Source organism: Herpailurus yagouaroundi, unplaced genomic scaffold, assembly GCF_014898765.1.
Source record: "Herpailurus yagouaroundi ecotype Mexico unplaced genomic scaffold, PumYag 140, whole genome shotgun sequence".
Classification (NCBI taxonomy): domain Eukaryota; kingdom Metazoa; phylum Chordata; class Mammalia; order Carnivora; family Felidae; genus Herpailurus; species Herpailurus yagouaroundi.
The window spans coordinates 91090965-91108629 of record NW_024412395.1 but is presented as its reverse complement, the minus strand read 5'-3'; the positions used below and the strand labels follow the sequence as shown (position 1 = coordinate 91108629).

Below are 17665 nucleotides of genomic sequence, written 5' to 3'. Positions count from 1 at the left end.
TTTTATTGTATTTTCCTTTTCAACACCCAAGAATGACATCCTGATCATGATAATAATTTAAAATAATTATAATTAGCATTTATGCCTCACTGATCTTCTACTATATGACAGCCACTGGTCTAAACAATTTGCATGTATTATTTCATAATACAAGTTGATCAGGCAATCAGAGAGGTGACAGAGTCTGCCATGACACTGCGAAATGCTAAGACCAGAAGCTTAGAGAAAGGTACTGAAAGCCCCATATCTAAAACTAGAATGCATGTTTATGAACAGTGTAAAATTATTCAGTACAGAATATAAGGAATTAACTTTATTCAGGTAGTTGGGATTATACAATTAAAAGAAAGTATTTCATCATGTTGTGTTGAAATTTATTCCTTTTTTACCAAAAGCCACTTATCACGTATCAAAATATAAACAAACTTGGTCTTCAAAGTAACTTAGAAAAACATGCACCGTGTTCATTTATAAATTAGGTTAAATAGCAGAATATAATTTCATAAAGAAGTTACCAGTAAACCATGAGTTTATTTTAATAGAGATGCCAAGGATAAAGAACACAAACTGTTAGAGTAGAATGGAGTATTAGAGATTAATTGTTATAACTATCAACTCAGTGCACGAAATTCCTCAACCTTTAAGCCTTCTTATATATATTGGTCTTCACACATTTTAGTCATTTGGGAAGTTAGAGTTCCTGAGGCTGTGATAGGCTGACACTATCCCTTCATATTTATAACTGACTGCATTCTTAAAAGTTATTTACATATGGAAACAAGTAATTTTTTAAATTTTTTAATGTTTTATTTGTTTTTGAGAGAGCGAGAGAAAGACAGAGACAGAGCACAAGCAGGGAGGGGCAGAGAGACAGGGAGACACAGAATCTGAAGCAGGTTCCAGGCTCTGAGTTGTCAGCACAGAGACCCACATGGGGCTCAACTCCATAAACCATGAGATCATACATGACCTGAGCTGAAGTCAGATGCTTAACTGACAGCCACCCAGACACCCTGGAAACAAGTAATTTTATCTTAACAAAAATATATATCCTTTGTAAAAAAAAAAATGCAATAAGGAAAAAATGTAGAAAAAAATCACATCATGCAAATTATGTATATATTTTGGTGTGCATCATTTTTATTTGCATATATTTAATAGCTATGACCTTTTACTATATAAATGTTCTTATTTTTTAACATTTTATTAACTTTATGATGTGAGCATTTTCTTATGCATGATTTTTAAAGACTTTCTAGTTGCATGATCAGCCATATTTAAACATTCACCTGTGGTTAATAAGATTGTTTGCACTGTTTTTTTACTATAGATATGACTACAATAAACATCTTTGTTCATAGCATCTTTAGGAATCATTGAGCATAGCTAATATTTCTTTAACTTAAAATATTTGAAAGGAACTACTGAATCAAGGCTAAGAAAAAAAATTTCAAATATGAGAATGCTATTTCTTTCTCTTAAGCTTTAACCATTGAACACAGTGAATAGTCATCTGTGAATAATAGGATGTCATATTTATTAAGAAAATTCACTGTTTTGCAGTCTTTCTATATTTCAGAGTTTCCATCATTTTTTAAAATCAAATTTACTGAGGTACAATTTACATACAATAAAATGAACACATTTTAAATATAGAATTGGGTAAGTTTTGACAAAGATAAACCAGCATATAACCACCACCAAAATAGAGATATAGAACATTTGCACCACTCCCAAAATTATTTTCTTATGTTAGCATTACCATTTATAAGGTATGTACAATAATTTTTGTTTTTATAAGGCATTTTTCTTTTAAGGAAATTAAAAATAAAAAATATATATCTTAACCAGAATTTAACATTCCTAAATCTCTGTATTCAATCCCAGAGATCTGAGTTTTCTTCTGACCAAGGAAAGTCCTTTAGTATTTCCCACACGTTAGAATGATTTGCAACAAAATCTTTTAGCTTTCATTTAAATTAAAATGTCTGTATGTCTTTATTTCACCCTATTTTTTGAGGATATTTTACTGGACATAGCATTCTGAATTAAAAATTTTCCACATTTGAAAACTGTCATTTCTTTGTTTCTAGCCTCTAATATCTCTGACAAGAAATCAGCCTTTATTACATTACTGTTCTCTTGTATGTAATATGATTTTTTTCTCTTGCTGCTTTAGAGATTGTCTCACTTAAATTTTAAGGTTTGAATATGATGCATCCAGGATTGATTCTCCTTAGGTTTACAGTTATCTGCTTTTGGGGGAGTTGATGTTATCAAATTTAGAAAAATTTAGGTCATCTTTTGTTTAAATATTTTGTGTCCCATTCATGTTCTTTTCTCCTTTGGCACTGCAATTTCACATCTATTAAATAGGCATATTTCCCTTTAATTTTTTTCTCTAGTCATCAGACTAAGTTTTAACTGATGTCTCTTAAATTCACTGACGTTTCTGTCATCTCCAATCTGTTGTAAACTATAAAATTTCCATTTAAATTATCATATTTCTCAATACTAGAATTTAATTTTTTTTTTTTGGTTTCCATGTAGCTGCTAAGATTTCCTATCTCTTCACTTATTAATGTCATATTTTTCTTTAATTCCTTGATAATATTCAAAATAGTTGCACTAGCATTTTTATCAGCCAAATTCAACATCTGGGCCATCCTGGTGTACGTTTCCATTTACTGATTTTTATCTTGATTGTGGGCCACCTTTTCCTGTCTCTATAATATACATAGAAAACTTAAATTACATACCGGGCAGTATAGATGACAGGTTATCAAGGCTCAGGACAACTGCCTTCCTTTAAAGGGTATTCATTTTTGTTCTAGCACGCAGTTCAGTTTTTTGATGATCACCTTGAAATTCTAGGCTTAATTTTCTACTTTGTTAAGGTGGATCCATGGAAAGCCCTACATTTTCCCCAAGTCTCTCTAACTTACAAGATTCAAACTCAAACTCTATCTCCCTTAGAAATTCTATGTAAGCTTTGTTTGGGGTTTTATAATAAAGGGCAGTACAAGTGTTATGTTAATATGGTTAATACGTTAATATGATTATGTTAAACATTAATATGGTATTAACAAGGAGTTAAAGAGTAAAGAGGTCTCTTCATCCAGATATGACCAGAACTCCAATGTCACCATACCTGTTTGATTTCTAGAATCCTTTTCCCCTCTTAGACCTTTAAAATCTCCTCACAGTCAAGTCTTGGGTATTCTTACATGTATAACCCGCTATCAACTAAAAGACTCAGTAAACTCCCTCATAAATTGGGTCACTGCTTATTGCAGCTCCCTTTTTATCTGGTGCACTTTCCTGGGACAGTGTGAACTATGTATAATCTTTGCCTTTTCAGTTCTTCAGGACTGGCATGCTCTTCTTGACCTCTACCTGCATGGAATTTGGTTTGGAAACTGCCCCAGGCACAAAGCCATAGTCATAGCAGATCTCAACTTATAAATTTTTCTTCTATCACTTCTTATCTCCTTCTGTGACTTGTGCTGTTTCCCAAAGGCTAAAAGTAGCTGCCCTATAAATAGTCTAGTTGAAGAGTTTTTTCATTAAAAGAAGGTTAGTCTGGTACCAGCTACAGCATCACGGTCAGAAACACAAGCCCTCCCATTATAGTTTCCTCATATTTTTATCTGAAATTAGTTATACAGTACCATATCCATATTCCCTCTTGATCTTGTCATTAACATTTTAATTTGTGAAATAGTTACCATATCATTTATTCACTTTTAATTATCTCCAGAATTTTGAGCTCTGATAAGATTAAAAAATCACCAACTGATATTAAATTAGTTTTATTACATTTTATTTTTACCTCTAATTTCAGAAGCATGGTAATTATGCCCTATTTCCATATTCTTCAATGTTGCTTGAAGCCCAGAAATCTAAAAAATGAAATCCAAAGATATGGGGTTATATCTTTGTATATACACAAAATGACTCAAAAAGAGTTGAATAAAATACAGTGTTTACTGCCTGAAAGATATAAAAATATTAATTTCTCTTGAATTCCTATATATTTAAATAATTAAACATGTATTATAACAAAAGAAAAATATAACTGTAAATTCAATTCCGTGGGTAATTATTAGGTATCCATTATAAATAAACAACTGAAACATTTATTTCATAGCATAGTTTCCTGAATCAAGAATACTCATTCCACACTTTGAATGATAATTATTCAGTACTCTACTTTGAGAGAAATTTCTTCTCTGTTGAAATTGCTTCACAACAACTTAATTCATCTTTCTGTGTATAAAAGATGAGGTAAGTATTAGTTGAGAAGTAAAATATGAAGAGACTATTGTTTTTCTTGAAACTCTTAACTCATTTTCCGCCCACAGACATTCCTTGTTTTATTAAACATGTTTTATAATTAAGAAAATTTGTTAATTTGGAGGCATATAATCTACCTATATTTCCTGAACAATAGACTTCAATTAAAAATTCAACCTTAAAGAGCTTTCTTGTCCCTCATTGTATATGATTATATCAACACAAAATACCATCTATTTAATTATATGCAGATACACATATTTTCCTACTATTACTGAGTAATAATATTTCTTTAATAGAAAACAGCAGATAATCGTAATCTATAGATTAGTGCTCATAAAATGCCTGGGAGAAATAAAAAGGTAAAAAAATTTGTATCTATTCTTGAATGCCAAATGGATTATTAAGTTTTTAAATACGCTTACTTGGAATAGTATAAGATTTACATAAAAGTTGCAATGTAATAGAGAGCTCTTATATACCCTGCACCCTATTTCCCATTAATATCATACATTACCATGGTATGTTTGTCACAAGTAATGAGACAATATTGATACATTATTATTAACAGAATTCCATATTGTGTTCTAATTTCATTATGGTTTTTCAAATACATGTTTTCTATTCCAAGAGCTTATACAGGACACTTTACATTTAGTCATCATGTCTTATTTGCTTCCTCTGGACTAGTACAGTTTCTCAGACTTTCCCTCACTTTGATGATCTTGACAATTTTGAGGAGTACTGATCAGGTAATATTTTGGAGAATATCCATTCTTTTGGGGTTGTCTAATATTTTCTCATGGTTAGACAGGAGTTATGGGTTTTGAAGAGGAAGACTGCAGAGTAGAAGTGTCATTATTAGCTCATTATTTAGCAACATGGTTAAAGATTAACGATGTTATTCTTGATCACCTTCCTGAAATGGTATTGTCTAGGTTTCTCCATTGTAAAATTACTTTTTCTTCCATTTCCACTGTACTTGTGGAAGCAAGTCATTGTGTATAGGCAACAACAGATGAGGTGTTAAGCTCTACCTCCTTGAGGAAAAGATTATTTACATATGTCATTTGGGATTCCTCTTTGAGAGAAATATTTTTCTTCTCCATTTACATACTCATCCATTTATTTATATTACTATGAACTCACAGATAATTATTTTATACTCTGTGTTATAATCTATTTTGTTGCTCAAATTGTTCAAAATTTGACCGTTGGGAGATCTTTCAGGATGATTCATGTAATGACTATGACTCCATTTGTTGATGTTTGACTGCCAACAGTTTTTAATCCTTACTTCCTACTTCCCTTAGTGCCCTACATCTTAGAAAACTGATATCAAAGCCTGGATGCTTCCTCCTTTGGCACTGATGGGAGATTCAAACCATATAATCCCATTATCCCACATAAGGACCCTCATCCTACTTCCAAACCCTAACCACAACAAAAACACTAAGCCAGTCTCCTTCCTTTTACTCTCTGAAGACATTTCAGACCTGCATGGTAAGGCATATGCTGCTTTCCCTAGAGAGCTCAATTATGTAAGTAATAAAAGTTTTCATACCCTCTGTGTGTGCTGTGTGTATAGCACAATCAGTTTCAACATCCAAACCAAATTTGGTTCTTGGTCCATTTACTTCTAGAGGTGCCCACAACAGTAACAGCTTCTTTGTCCCTTGACATACCCCATTGTTATGTTAAGTACTTTCTTTCTCTCTCTTCTTTCTTTCTCTCTTTTTTCCTTCTTTCTTTCCCTCCCTCCCTCTCTCTTTTCTTTTTTTCCTTGTTTCTTCTTCTTTTCTTTTCTTTTCTTTTTTTTTTCTTTTCTTTTCCTTTCTTTCACCTTCTGATCATTTCCTAACATTCTAGCTCAACAACATGGGCCAAATGTTCCAGGTGCATTTCGTATTTTCCCTGCCCAGCCCTACTTCCATCTGTTGGAGGATGGTATCAAAACGGATATTTAGGGGTGCCTGGATGGTCCAGTCCATTAAGTGTCCAACGTCAGCTCTGGTCACGATCTCATGGTTCATAAGTTTGGGCCCCACGTCAGGCTCTGTGCTGACAGCTCAGAGCCTGGAGCCCGCTTCGGAATCTGTGTGTGTGTGTGTGTGTGTGTGTGTGTGTGTGTGTGTGTCTGCCCCTCCCCGCCTCATGCACACATGTGCATTCTCTCTCTCTCTCTCAAAAGTAAATAAACATTAAAACATTTTTTAAAAAGAAATAGATATCAATGCACTGCGTATACTCATTTGCTATTGGAGTCTCATTACTTCTAGATCCTCTCAGCAAGCAGACCTAAAAACATATACATTTATTTTATATAGTATCTCCTGATATTATATTATATTACATTAATATTATAGTAAATATAAATATTAATATATTTACTTTTACTCTATTAAATGTTATTTATAATATGTATATATTGTTATATTATAATAAATATAAATAATAATATGTTATATATTATATTACAGCCCTATGAACCAAAAAAAGATAAAATGCAACTTATTTTACATATATACTAATAAATTATATTTTATATATTTTCAATCATGGGACTGTAATTCAGAATTTTGAACATTTTCAAGTAATTTTATAAAACAAAACAATTAAATTAGAAGTTTTTCCATAAGATTACAATAAATTTAAAACAGTTGCTATATTGTAACCTGAAGAATTTGAGAACACATATTTATTAGATTTTTGTCATCTCACAGTATACTTTTACTCCTTTATATACAAACTGAATATCATTAAAAAATTCTAAATTCTAATCCTTCTTGCAAAGTATTACAGAGCTCTATATGTTTAAAGAGAAAGATAGTGAGCTAAATGTTCACTAAGATAAGGTTTTTAAGTAAGTGATGATTAGGAATCCAGATAAAAATTGTAACATACTTCTTACTGCTCTAAGCTCACATCCTAAGTTTTGGTTAGAAGTGACTTCTCAGAGCATCACTGAAATAAAGCAGACACTGAAAATAAAGACATAACCAAAAAGTAAGCATAAAAGTTGATGCATCTTCTATGTTAGATCATAGAGGAACTTTGTATACATTTTAATATATGTTTATTTTCAAATATTTTTAATAAATTCATTCTACAACCTCATGACACACTAATAGATTCAAGTTAAAAGGTTAATCCAATTGGGGTGCCTGGGTGGCACAGTCAGCTGAGCGTCCGACTTCGGCTCAGGTTGTGATCTCACAGCTCGTGAGTCCGAGTCCCGCATCGGGCTCTGTGCTGACAGTTCAGAGCCTGGAGCCTGCTTCAGATTCTGTGTCTCCCTCTCTCTCTCTCTCTGCCCCTCCCCCACTCAAGCCATGTCTCTGTCTCTCAAAAATAAATAAACATTAAAACAAATTTTTTTAAAGGTTAATCCAAGGCTCCATACCCCAAGGTATACCTGATAGGAATATTCCAACAGGAAAAAAAAAAACAAAAACAAAAACAAAGACTTGTGGATAATAAATCATTTTCTTGAGGAAACATTCCCAAAAAGGTTCAGCTCATTAAATAGTAACCTTGGATCATTCTCCAAGGAGAAAGATGATAAAACTGAGACTATATTGTCTGTTCTAATTTGGAGAATGTGTTAATTGATCCTAGGACTAGACTGGTGTAAGAAATATCTGACAGTCATTTTGGTGACTCAGCACCTTGGATTCATAAATTGTGTGTTCATCTTTCTCTATAGATAGCAAATATTTATTCATCCTTTCTTATAACTAGGATACTAACAATACTGCATAGGCTCCATCAATCACGTCCCATTTTGGATCTTGAAAAAAATCTGATTATTAATGATACCTTATGATAACAGGTATAGATTGGACTGCTTAGGACAAATGAGGATACAGAGTAACCAATAAAGTAGAAGAGGACAGGATTCATCCCTACCACTCCCAATCCTTGTTCATCCAATAGAATAAGGAAGTATAAAAGTATCTATGCCTGAGAGGGAGAAGTAAGAATTCACATATGAGTGACCTATTTCACCTCTCAAGCTACAAATCCAAGTGTGGCTAATTGGAAGAAAAGGACACTGAAAGCCAGATAATTCAAAGATACTCCAAGTACAGACTAAATTTGCTCCTTGCTTCTCAGAGAATAATCTAGGAAAATTGACAGTCCCTTAAAAAGACCTTCATATTTTGAATGGTGATGTAGAAACATAATATTCTTCAGGTAGTGTCTGAAAGTTGATTGAAGATGGTATGTCTATGTACGTGGACCTTAAGTGGTTTCCAGATTGCCCACAGTTTGAATTAGCAGAATAGGGAAATCAGAAGTCTCAACTTGTCTCAGTGAGATACATGAAAATGTTACCATTTGAAGCATGTAACCAGAAAAAAGATGAGAGTCATGACAATGTTATGACTCTATAGATGTTAAGGATCTCACAGATGCTGTGGCAGAGGTCATGGATTTAGCAAGGTATGTTAGGTTCACACTTTAAAGAACCACATAGAACCATGCACCTCAACACCAGCAGTATGACCAAAACCAGTAACACAACACTAGCAAGTGAAGGCCAAGCATGTAGTCTTCACGTCATATGGATACATAATGTCCCTTGTTGTAGGAGCCATCTTGCGAAGAATGAGGATGTGATTTGAAGACAAAAAAAATTAACACTGATAAGTTTCAGCTGAACAATTAATATACCATTCAGATACTGTGTGGTAAATCCAAAGAGACTATTTTAACCCAGGAAGATCTGGATAGTCTTTAATAGCAGGTTCTTTTTTCTTTGTCTATAGTAGGAGTAGGGGTTCAGAGACAAAATAAAATAGCTTGCAGATAATACAGTTCTTTGCTAATATGAACAGTGTTGTGGAAAACTGAACCCTGCCTCATTAGGGATAGTGATTTAATTTTTTAAACAAGTTTTCACTTTAGATACATATCAAACATAAGGCAAGTAATTTGATCTCTGTTTAATAGGTAAGAAAAATAGGTAAGATACAGAAGTAAAATAACCTAAATGTTCACATGGCTACTGTGCAGCACAGATGGGACTCATCCCTACCACTCCCAATCATTAATTCTTCTAACTAAACCAGTAAGAAACAATCTGAAACTTAAAGAGTATATGTGGCCTGAATATGTCCTCAAAATGGCCTTTGATCTAAACTCAGAAATTCATCTCATATTTATTTTTTATAAAATTTGGGTTTTTCCTGCATGGAGCCAGACACTGGGCCCGATCTCATGACTATGAGATGATGACCTGAGCCAAAATCAAGAGTCAGATGAGCCACCCAGGTGCCCCCAAATTCATCTCATATTAAAGATAGGGGAATTGATGGCCTCTTCAGGAGGATAACTTAGCCCTAATTACACGTAAGTGTAGATCCAGGGCTGGACAGGTTGCAGATGTAGAAATTAACAATCTAGAAAACAGTGTAGGCACTTGCCAGCATGGATGTCTGGAAGGCCCTGGTATCCTTGAATGATGAAATTCAGTATGAATGGTCTGTCAGAGGTGTCAAAATATACATGGTCTCTTGGAAACATATGGCCAGATCACTGATGGATCCCCCACCCAGAGAAGGATAATAGTGAGATAAACATGAGAAGAGGGATTAAGGAGAGTCAGATGAGTAAATCTAATTTGAACCTGTGGCAGGATAAGAAGTAGAAGCAACCAAATCTAGCTTGAAGTACTCCAAGATGTAGACTTGTGCCTTTTATCGGGAGGCTGAGGAGAAAGGTTAAATGTAAAGGAGCAAGGAGATAAAATTCTGAAGGTTTTACATATAATGCCATAAAAATGTAAATTATATGAAACTCCTTTTATGCAATATTACCAATAATACAATTCAGACATTCAAGAATACAAAATTAAAATTCAAGCACAAAGAAGCATGGAGACACAAGTAGTGTTTTGCATTTTAGTAGCTAAGAATTACACTCAAGAACAGAAAAAATACAACTCGATTAAATCATGTCTTAACAATAAAATCATTCAAGGAATAATATAACCATCATACAAGCTATTGTAGCTTCTGAAAGTTTGGTCAAAAATGAAAATCTCCAGAAAACAATAAAAGAATGTTAAGCATAGTTGCACTTTTATATTTTCTAATAAACTGTTACATATTTTTTAAGTTGCCCATAAACATTTTATCTTTCTTGAATTCTATACCAGACATTCCTATCACTGTCCCAGGCCTATGTAAAAACCCCACCAGGAAGAATGAAAAAGGATGTCAATAGTAGAAATCACTAAAAATTGAGTCAGCAACCAGGTGTGTCAAATATTCACTTGGGGGTAAATTCCAGGGAGTTTTTATTCATTATCTCATATAAGTTTAACAACAATATTTTTAAAAGGCGGATCATTGTGGCTATACTTTATATATAAGAAATCTGAGTTGAAAGCATCTAAGGTCCGTATTCATAATGTCAAAGTTGGCATTTAAATCCAAGTTTGACTACATTGGCTGAGCTTCTTCCTCTAACCTTACTTTAATAATCTCCTATAAATTTATTTTAATTCAGTAAAGTTTCGGGGCACCTAGGTGGCTCAGTCGGTTAAGCGTTCAACTTTGGCTCAGGTCATGATCTCACGGTTCTTGAGTCTGAGTACCATGTCAAGCTCTGTGCTGACAGCCTAGAGCCTGAAGCCTGTTTCAGATTCTGTGTCTCCCTCTCTCTCTGCCCATCCCCCACTCATACTGTCTCTCTCTGTCTCTCTCTCAAAAATAAAAAAATAAACATTAAATTTAAAAAAAATGTTTAGCTTAATAATAATCTTTATAGGTTTAAAACAAACAAAATAACTTTTATGAATATTGCCAAATGAATCTTTTTTACAACATAATTGTTGAAGAAAACCTTTTTAAATTTATCTCAGAAACCAATATTCCTACTTATATTATTGAAAACTAAATGGTTAAAATCATTTTGAGGTAGTTTTGATGGCTTCTTTACCTGCCCAACTGCTCTGTCTCTTTCCAGAGAGGTCAGCATTTTCTGCTTCAGTAAAGTGTGGTGCTTCTCATGTAACACCCTTATAGTTGGTTCATAAGATGCATAATGTAACTTCAACCTATGAAAAATAAAGGGCATTTAAAGGGTAATTGAGTAAATCAGTGATTTCCATCTAACATCTAAACCTTTCTCTCTCTCTCTCTGCTTTTACAGTAGGATAAAAAATGAATAACCATATAAAGGTCAACACAAGCCAAGAAGTGCCAGAAATATTACTTGGTATGCAGCCCTTAAACATGGTGGGAATAGGGAAGTCAGATTTCTTTTGAGTTAACTACTTTTCTATTTCCTACCAGAAGTTTTACTATATTCAAGCATGTACTCAGAAGATTGCTGCTATTTGTTGAGATAAAAATCTGCAGTTTGCTTAATCAATTCAGAAACAGTTGTCAAAAAGACAAGGGCTGCAAACAATGGAAGGTTAAACAGAAAGTATCATTCACATCAAAATAAACTAAAGGATGGTTTTGAAAACAAGTTTGAGTAATTCATATTAAGAAAATTAAGTATAAAATATTTTGAAAGCTCATAGGAGAAGTAGTTCAACTCAGTATATGATATAAATACCTTTAATAATATTTTTAATTTGAAAATGCCTTCAAAATACTATTTTTTACTTATTATTGAAGTGTAATTTACCTGGAGTAAAATATACAGATCTTAAATGTTATAGTTCAGAGTTTTCAGAAATATGCATGCCCAGGGAGTCCACAATGTTATCAAAATATAGAGCATTTCTAACATCTCAGGAGATTCTAGAACTTCATGTATTTGGAATCATACAATATGAATGTAACAACCAACATCATAGGAATACAACCAATTATAAGAGATTTTAAAAAACTATATGCCAACAAATTGGGTAACCTGGAGGAAATAAATTACTGGAAACATATAACTACCAAAACTGAAACAAGAAGTAGAAAACTTGAACAGATAGATAGCCAGCAAAGAAACTGAGTCAGTAATAAAAAACTACCAACAAACAAAAGTCCAGGACCAGATGGCTTCCCAGGTGAATTCTACCAAACATTTAAAGAAAAACTAATACCTATTCTCTCAAACTATTCCAAAAAAACAGAAAAGGAAGGAAACCCTCCAAATTCATTACATGATACCAGAAACTGGCTTCTTTCACTCAACACAATGTTTTTTAGATTCTTCCATGTTGTTGTGTATATCACTAATTCATTTCTTTTTACTGTGAGTCACATTCCTTTGTATGTATATTCTACAATGTGTTTATTGAATATTTCACTGATAAAGAACTGATTTGTTTTTAGCTTGGGGCTATAATGAATAAGGTTGCTATGAGCAGACTGACACAAATCATATGAGATATTTTTTGGTTCTATCTCTTCATTTCTCTTAGGAAAAATACCTACGAGTTGAATTGCTGAGTTGTAATTTACATTTCCCACAGCAATATTTGACAGCCTTGGTCACTCTACCTCATTGCCAACATTTGGTGATTAGTCTATCTAGTTTTGTCAATTTTATTATAAATTTTATCACTTTTATTATATTTTCAAAAAATCAACATATGATTTTGTTGATTTTTTCTTATGTTTGTCCCTTTGCTAGTTTATTGGTTTCTGATCTTTTTATTTCTATTTCTTTCTCTTTATTTTTTCTTTTTTTATCATCGAAGTATAATATTATATTATTGATATAAAATTTTCTTCTTTGCTCATATAAGCATTTAAAACTATCAATTTTACTTTAAGAACTGCTTTGGCTGCATCCCACAATTTTTAATATGCTGCCTTTCAATCATTCAGATTGAAATATTTTTTCATTTCCTTCATTGACTCAGGGACTACTTAGAACTATGCTACTTCATTTCCAGATATTTGGGAATATTCCAGAGAGCTTTTCGTCATTGATTTTCATTTAATTTGATTGTGGTCAGAGAACATATTTGGTATGACATCAGTTCTGTGAAATGTATAAAGACTTGTTTTATGGTTAAGCATATGACCTATTTTGTGCACATAAAAAGTCCAAAGTAGAATTCAAGAAATATCAATTACACTCAATTAGTTGATGTCTTATTCTATAGACTTAGAGAAATTGTGCCTATTTTTCTAATGATTGCCAAAAGAGGAGTGTTAAAATCTCCAATTATAACTGTGGATATATCTATTTTTCCTTTATGTTTTATCAGGTTTTGCTTCATATATCAGACTCTTATATCACAGTCATGCATAATATGTCATCCAGATAAAATGACATCTTGCTGAAATGACCTCTTTTTCCCAAATTCTCAGGATGACTATAAGGATGTTGTGTATCCCTTTTCCTTAGGCCCTGTGGGCATGCAGGGGTGGCTCTCCTTCCCTAGGAAGAGCTGACACTTTAGATGTGCTGCAAGCCGCTGTACAGGCCTCTTCCCCACAAGGTAAAAGATACCCTCCTGGAGTTGGCCCTACTTCCTCCTCTCCTGACTGCCAAGCTAATGGTTTGGTAAGGGAGAAAAGAGACTATATATCCAAACTAGTATAAGAATTAATCAGCATATACTAACAGGAACCAAAAAAGCACCTCAGAGATTGGATTTTGAGATACTAACCTAAGAATGGATAAACAATAATTCACCTTTTTGAAACAGTGGATTTCACAAGTACTGAAACAAGCACTGCAATGGCTGCAGTAAAGTCACTGCTGAGGTGGCTCTTAGCAAGTTGGAAAAAGTAATGGTTAATACTCAAAAAGATGAAAATGCCTGAGCTGCCTCTCCTGGCACACAGTAGAGGAGGAGCTCCATAACACCACAGCAATGATGGCCTGTGATGACAACCTCAGTCTTTCCACAAAACCTGTAGGCGTGACTAAGTACTGGGAAAAATATTTTCAGGAGTTGTCATTAATATCCAGAAATCCAGAGTGACATCACAGCCCCTATATTACAAAGGAGATTTACAGAGGCCAGAGAATAAGTAGGGTCATGGCTAAAGTCTGGCTCAAAGTGGGCTTATTTGGTCTATGCACCCACCCCATGATTAATCCAAGATTCCCTGCATAAATAATTTTAACTGATTTACCAGACTGTTGGAGTAAGCTATCAGAGTTGAGAAGGCCACTCCAGTGTCTTCCTCTGACTTGTGACAGACAATTTGAAATTGCCTCACAGGCACAATTTGGTTTATTTTTTTAGCCTTTTCTTGTGAGGCTCTGTTAATTCTTTTCAGCTTTTTCCCTTAGTAAATTTTTTTGAAAATACATTTTTCAGTTTGAGAACTTCCATTTGGTTCTTTGTTTATATTTCTCATTTCACTTCTGCAATTTCTCAACTGTTCACTCATTATATTCATTATTTTCTTTAAAATTCTGAACATTTCATAAGCGCTACTAATTCTGTTATTTCTTTCATTTCTGAGTCTGTTTCTATTTGTTCCTGGCTATGGGACACATTTTCCTGCTTCTATATATGTTATATATTTTTTTGTATGTTGGACATACATTTATCTGAATTTTATTATCTTCCTTTAAAAGAGTTTTGTTCTGGCAGATAGTTAATTTAATGGTTGACAGTTTGAGCTTTCCAAAGTTTACTTTTAATCTTTTATTAGGGCAAGTCAAAGTAGTTCCTTCTCCAAGGCTAGAATAACTCTTCTCCTATGGCATGTCTTATCAAGGGTCTTAACTGAATGCTCAGAATTTTCAGTGAGGTTCCTCCATTGAGCTGGTCAGAATTTCTACATCTTTAACCTCTGGAATCTCCATTTAGCTCAGTTTCCCATAAGCTGTTCTTTGGAGGCATCATTTTTTTCACTTTTCCATAACTTAGTATTTGGTCAAAGTCTAAAGGGAACTACTACAAATATTCTTAAATTCCTTTCATGCACCTCCCTCCTTTTGTGATCCTATCCTGCAAATTCCAGTCCCCTCAGTAGCACTGCACTCAGATCTCTGCCTCATCAGTTAATCAAAGACTACTGCACCCCGTGCTCTACTTTGTAACACTATTGTCTGAATAGTACTTCTGTGCAAAAATCTGGGGTGATCATGCTGCTCACTTTGAATAGTTCCCTTTTCTTAGGCATCACAGTCCTACTCTGCCAATTTTCCAACATCTGAAAAAACAACTGCCAAAAGTTCCGTTCAGTTTTGTAGTTCATTGCAGTTGAAGAGCTAATCTATTTCCAGTTAGAGATCTAGTTCAGTTCTATTCAAACATGGCCCCAAGCATAAGAGCCCCAAAATAATTTTAAATGTTTTTCTATTAAAAAATAAAAGAGCAATCCTTGTTTTGTGCATTTTCAAGAAATTATTTATAAAAGTCATTGACTTGTAAGTCATGTTTCTCTTAACATAATTTATGATTATATTTCATTGCCAGCAGCAATAAAACATAAGCACTAGAGTTAAGTTACATATATATAATGTGTATCAAAATTCAACTATATTCAGCAAAGCAAGAGAGAGTAACAAAATAAAAATATAACAAATATGTACAACCCTATCCCCCATTCCATTAATGTGCTTAGCATATATATATGTATATATACTTTGCTGTATATTGCACACTTCCCTAAAGTTATATATATTTATAAGCACATATTCAGGTACAGAGTTATATACACAAAAATGTGTGCTGTAATTTGTGGAAAATTGAAGGAGTATTATTATTGATGGTACAGTTTTTCTTGTATTTACTGACTTTAGTACCTAACTCATTCATGGGATATGACTTGATAATCCTCTGCCCAAAGAATTACCATTATGTAGAATATAACAAGGAAACATTAAAAAAAAAACCTGTTTAGTCAATCTGAAAGAGTATGTCTGTTTTGTAAATTCCATAAGTACCTCATAATTCATCTGCTTCTATGCTCTAACTTTGAGGGACTGCTAGGTGGCTCAGTTGGTTAAGCATCTGACTTCAGCTAAGTTCATGATATCACTGTTTATGGGTTCAAGCCCCACATCGGGCTCTGTGCTGACAGCTCAGAGCATGAAGCCTGCTTTCTACTTTGGATTCTGTGTCTCTCTCACTCTCTGCCCCTCCCCCGCTCATGCTCTGTCTCTCTCTCTCAAAAATAAATATCAAAAAAATTTAAGTTCTAACTTTGATATTAATAATTCTAAAAAATGAATAAATTCGTAATAAGACAGTCACATTAAATGAGAACTACTGTAAAGCTGATAGTAAAATCAACTAATTATCGACTTAAACAATTTACAGAAAAAAATTAAGAGTGACCTTTTGTAGTTTACAATGAGAAAAAACATAAATATATAACTGAAATATTTGGGTAAAATATTAACATAGAGAAGTTAGACTCTAATTTAGCCTGGCATCAAAAAACATTCTTCCTGAGTGCCTCAGTCGGTTAAGCGTCGGACTTCGGCTCAGGTCATGATCTCAGAGTCCGTGAGCTTGAGCCCCATGTCGGACTCTGTGCTGGCAGCTCAGAGCCTGGAGCCTGTGTCTTCCTCTCTTCAGATTCTGTATCTTCCTCTCTCTCTGACCCTCCCCCATTCATGCTCTGTCTCTCCCTGTCTCAAAAATAAATAAACGTTAAAAAAAAAAAAACAAAAACGAAAACATTCTTCCTTGGGGCGCCTGGGTGGCTCAGTCAGTTAAGCTCAGTCAGTTAAGACTTCGGCTCAGGTCATGATCTCAGAGTCCATGAGCTGGAGCACCGCCTCAGGCTCTGTGCTGGCAGCTCAGAGCCTGGAGCCTGCTTCAGATTCTGTGTCTCCCTCTCTCTGACCCTCCCCCATCCATGGTCTGTCTTTCTCTGTCTCGAAAATAAATAAATATTAAAAAAATTTAAAAAATTCTTCCTTATAGCTGATTTATTATGCATGTTTAGTTGCTGGTTGTTTTTTTTTATTAATGACTCTGATGATATCACTGAATTTTTGTTTTAGGTACTTAGAAAACACATATTATTGATTAATCCAAATGGTTAAATGGAGACAGTATCCTTAATAATTAAATGTGGGAATAAAGGCTAGCTGAAAACAAAAGTTGTAGTTATATTGCAGTGTAATGTGAGTTTCTTCACCAGGGCATCTGAGGATTACAAAAAGTATAATCTGACATTGCTGAATTTTTATAAGAAATGAATTATAATAGTATTCCCTTTAAACATACTAGGAAATATAACAAGTATGATCTATTTTTAAACATAGGCTAGAGACTCAATGAAAAAAAAAAAGCAATTAAAAAAATTCAATTTACCGAAGAATAGAATATCCAGGCAGCAACAGTGAACAACATATTTCAGCTGCCACAACTGGATACAAACATGCTCTTAGACTGTCACGTATCCAAGTAACTGAAGTACTGAAGTACTGAAACCTGTTTGTATTAGCACAGAAAGTGAGAATAGAATCAAACCTGAGATCT

The 17665-nt window shown here is 33.7% G+C and overlaps 1 protein-coding gene across 2 annotated transcripts in view; it reads right to left on the bottom strand.

Moving 5' to 3' along the window:
• SPAG16 (sperm associated antigen 16) overlaps window positions 1–17665 on the bottom strand; it is a 1036541-nt gene that overhangs the window by 976742 nt on the left and 42134 nt on the right. For both annotated transcript variants that reach the window (XM_040476151.1, XM_040476150.1), the window contains 2 exons: window positions 11245–11362; window positions 3833–3902 (listed from right to left, as the gene is read on the bottom strand). In XM_040476151.1, coding sequence (XP_040332085.1) covers window positions 3833–3902; window positions 11245–11362 — 188 coding nt within the window. The remainder of the gene's footprint in view (window positions 1–3832; window positions 3903–11244; window positions 11363–17665) is intronic.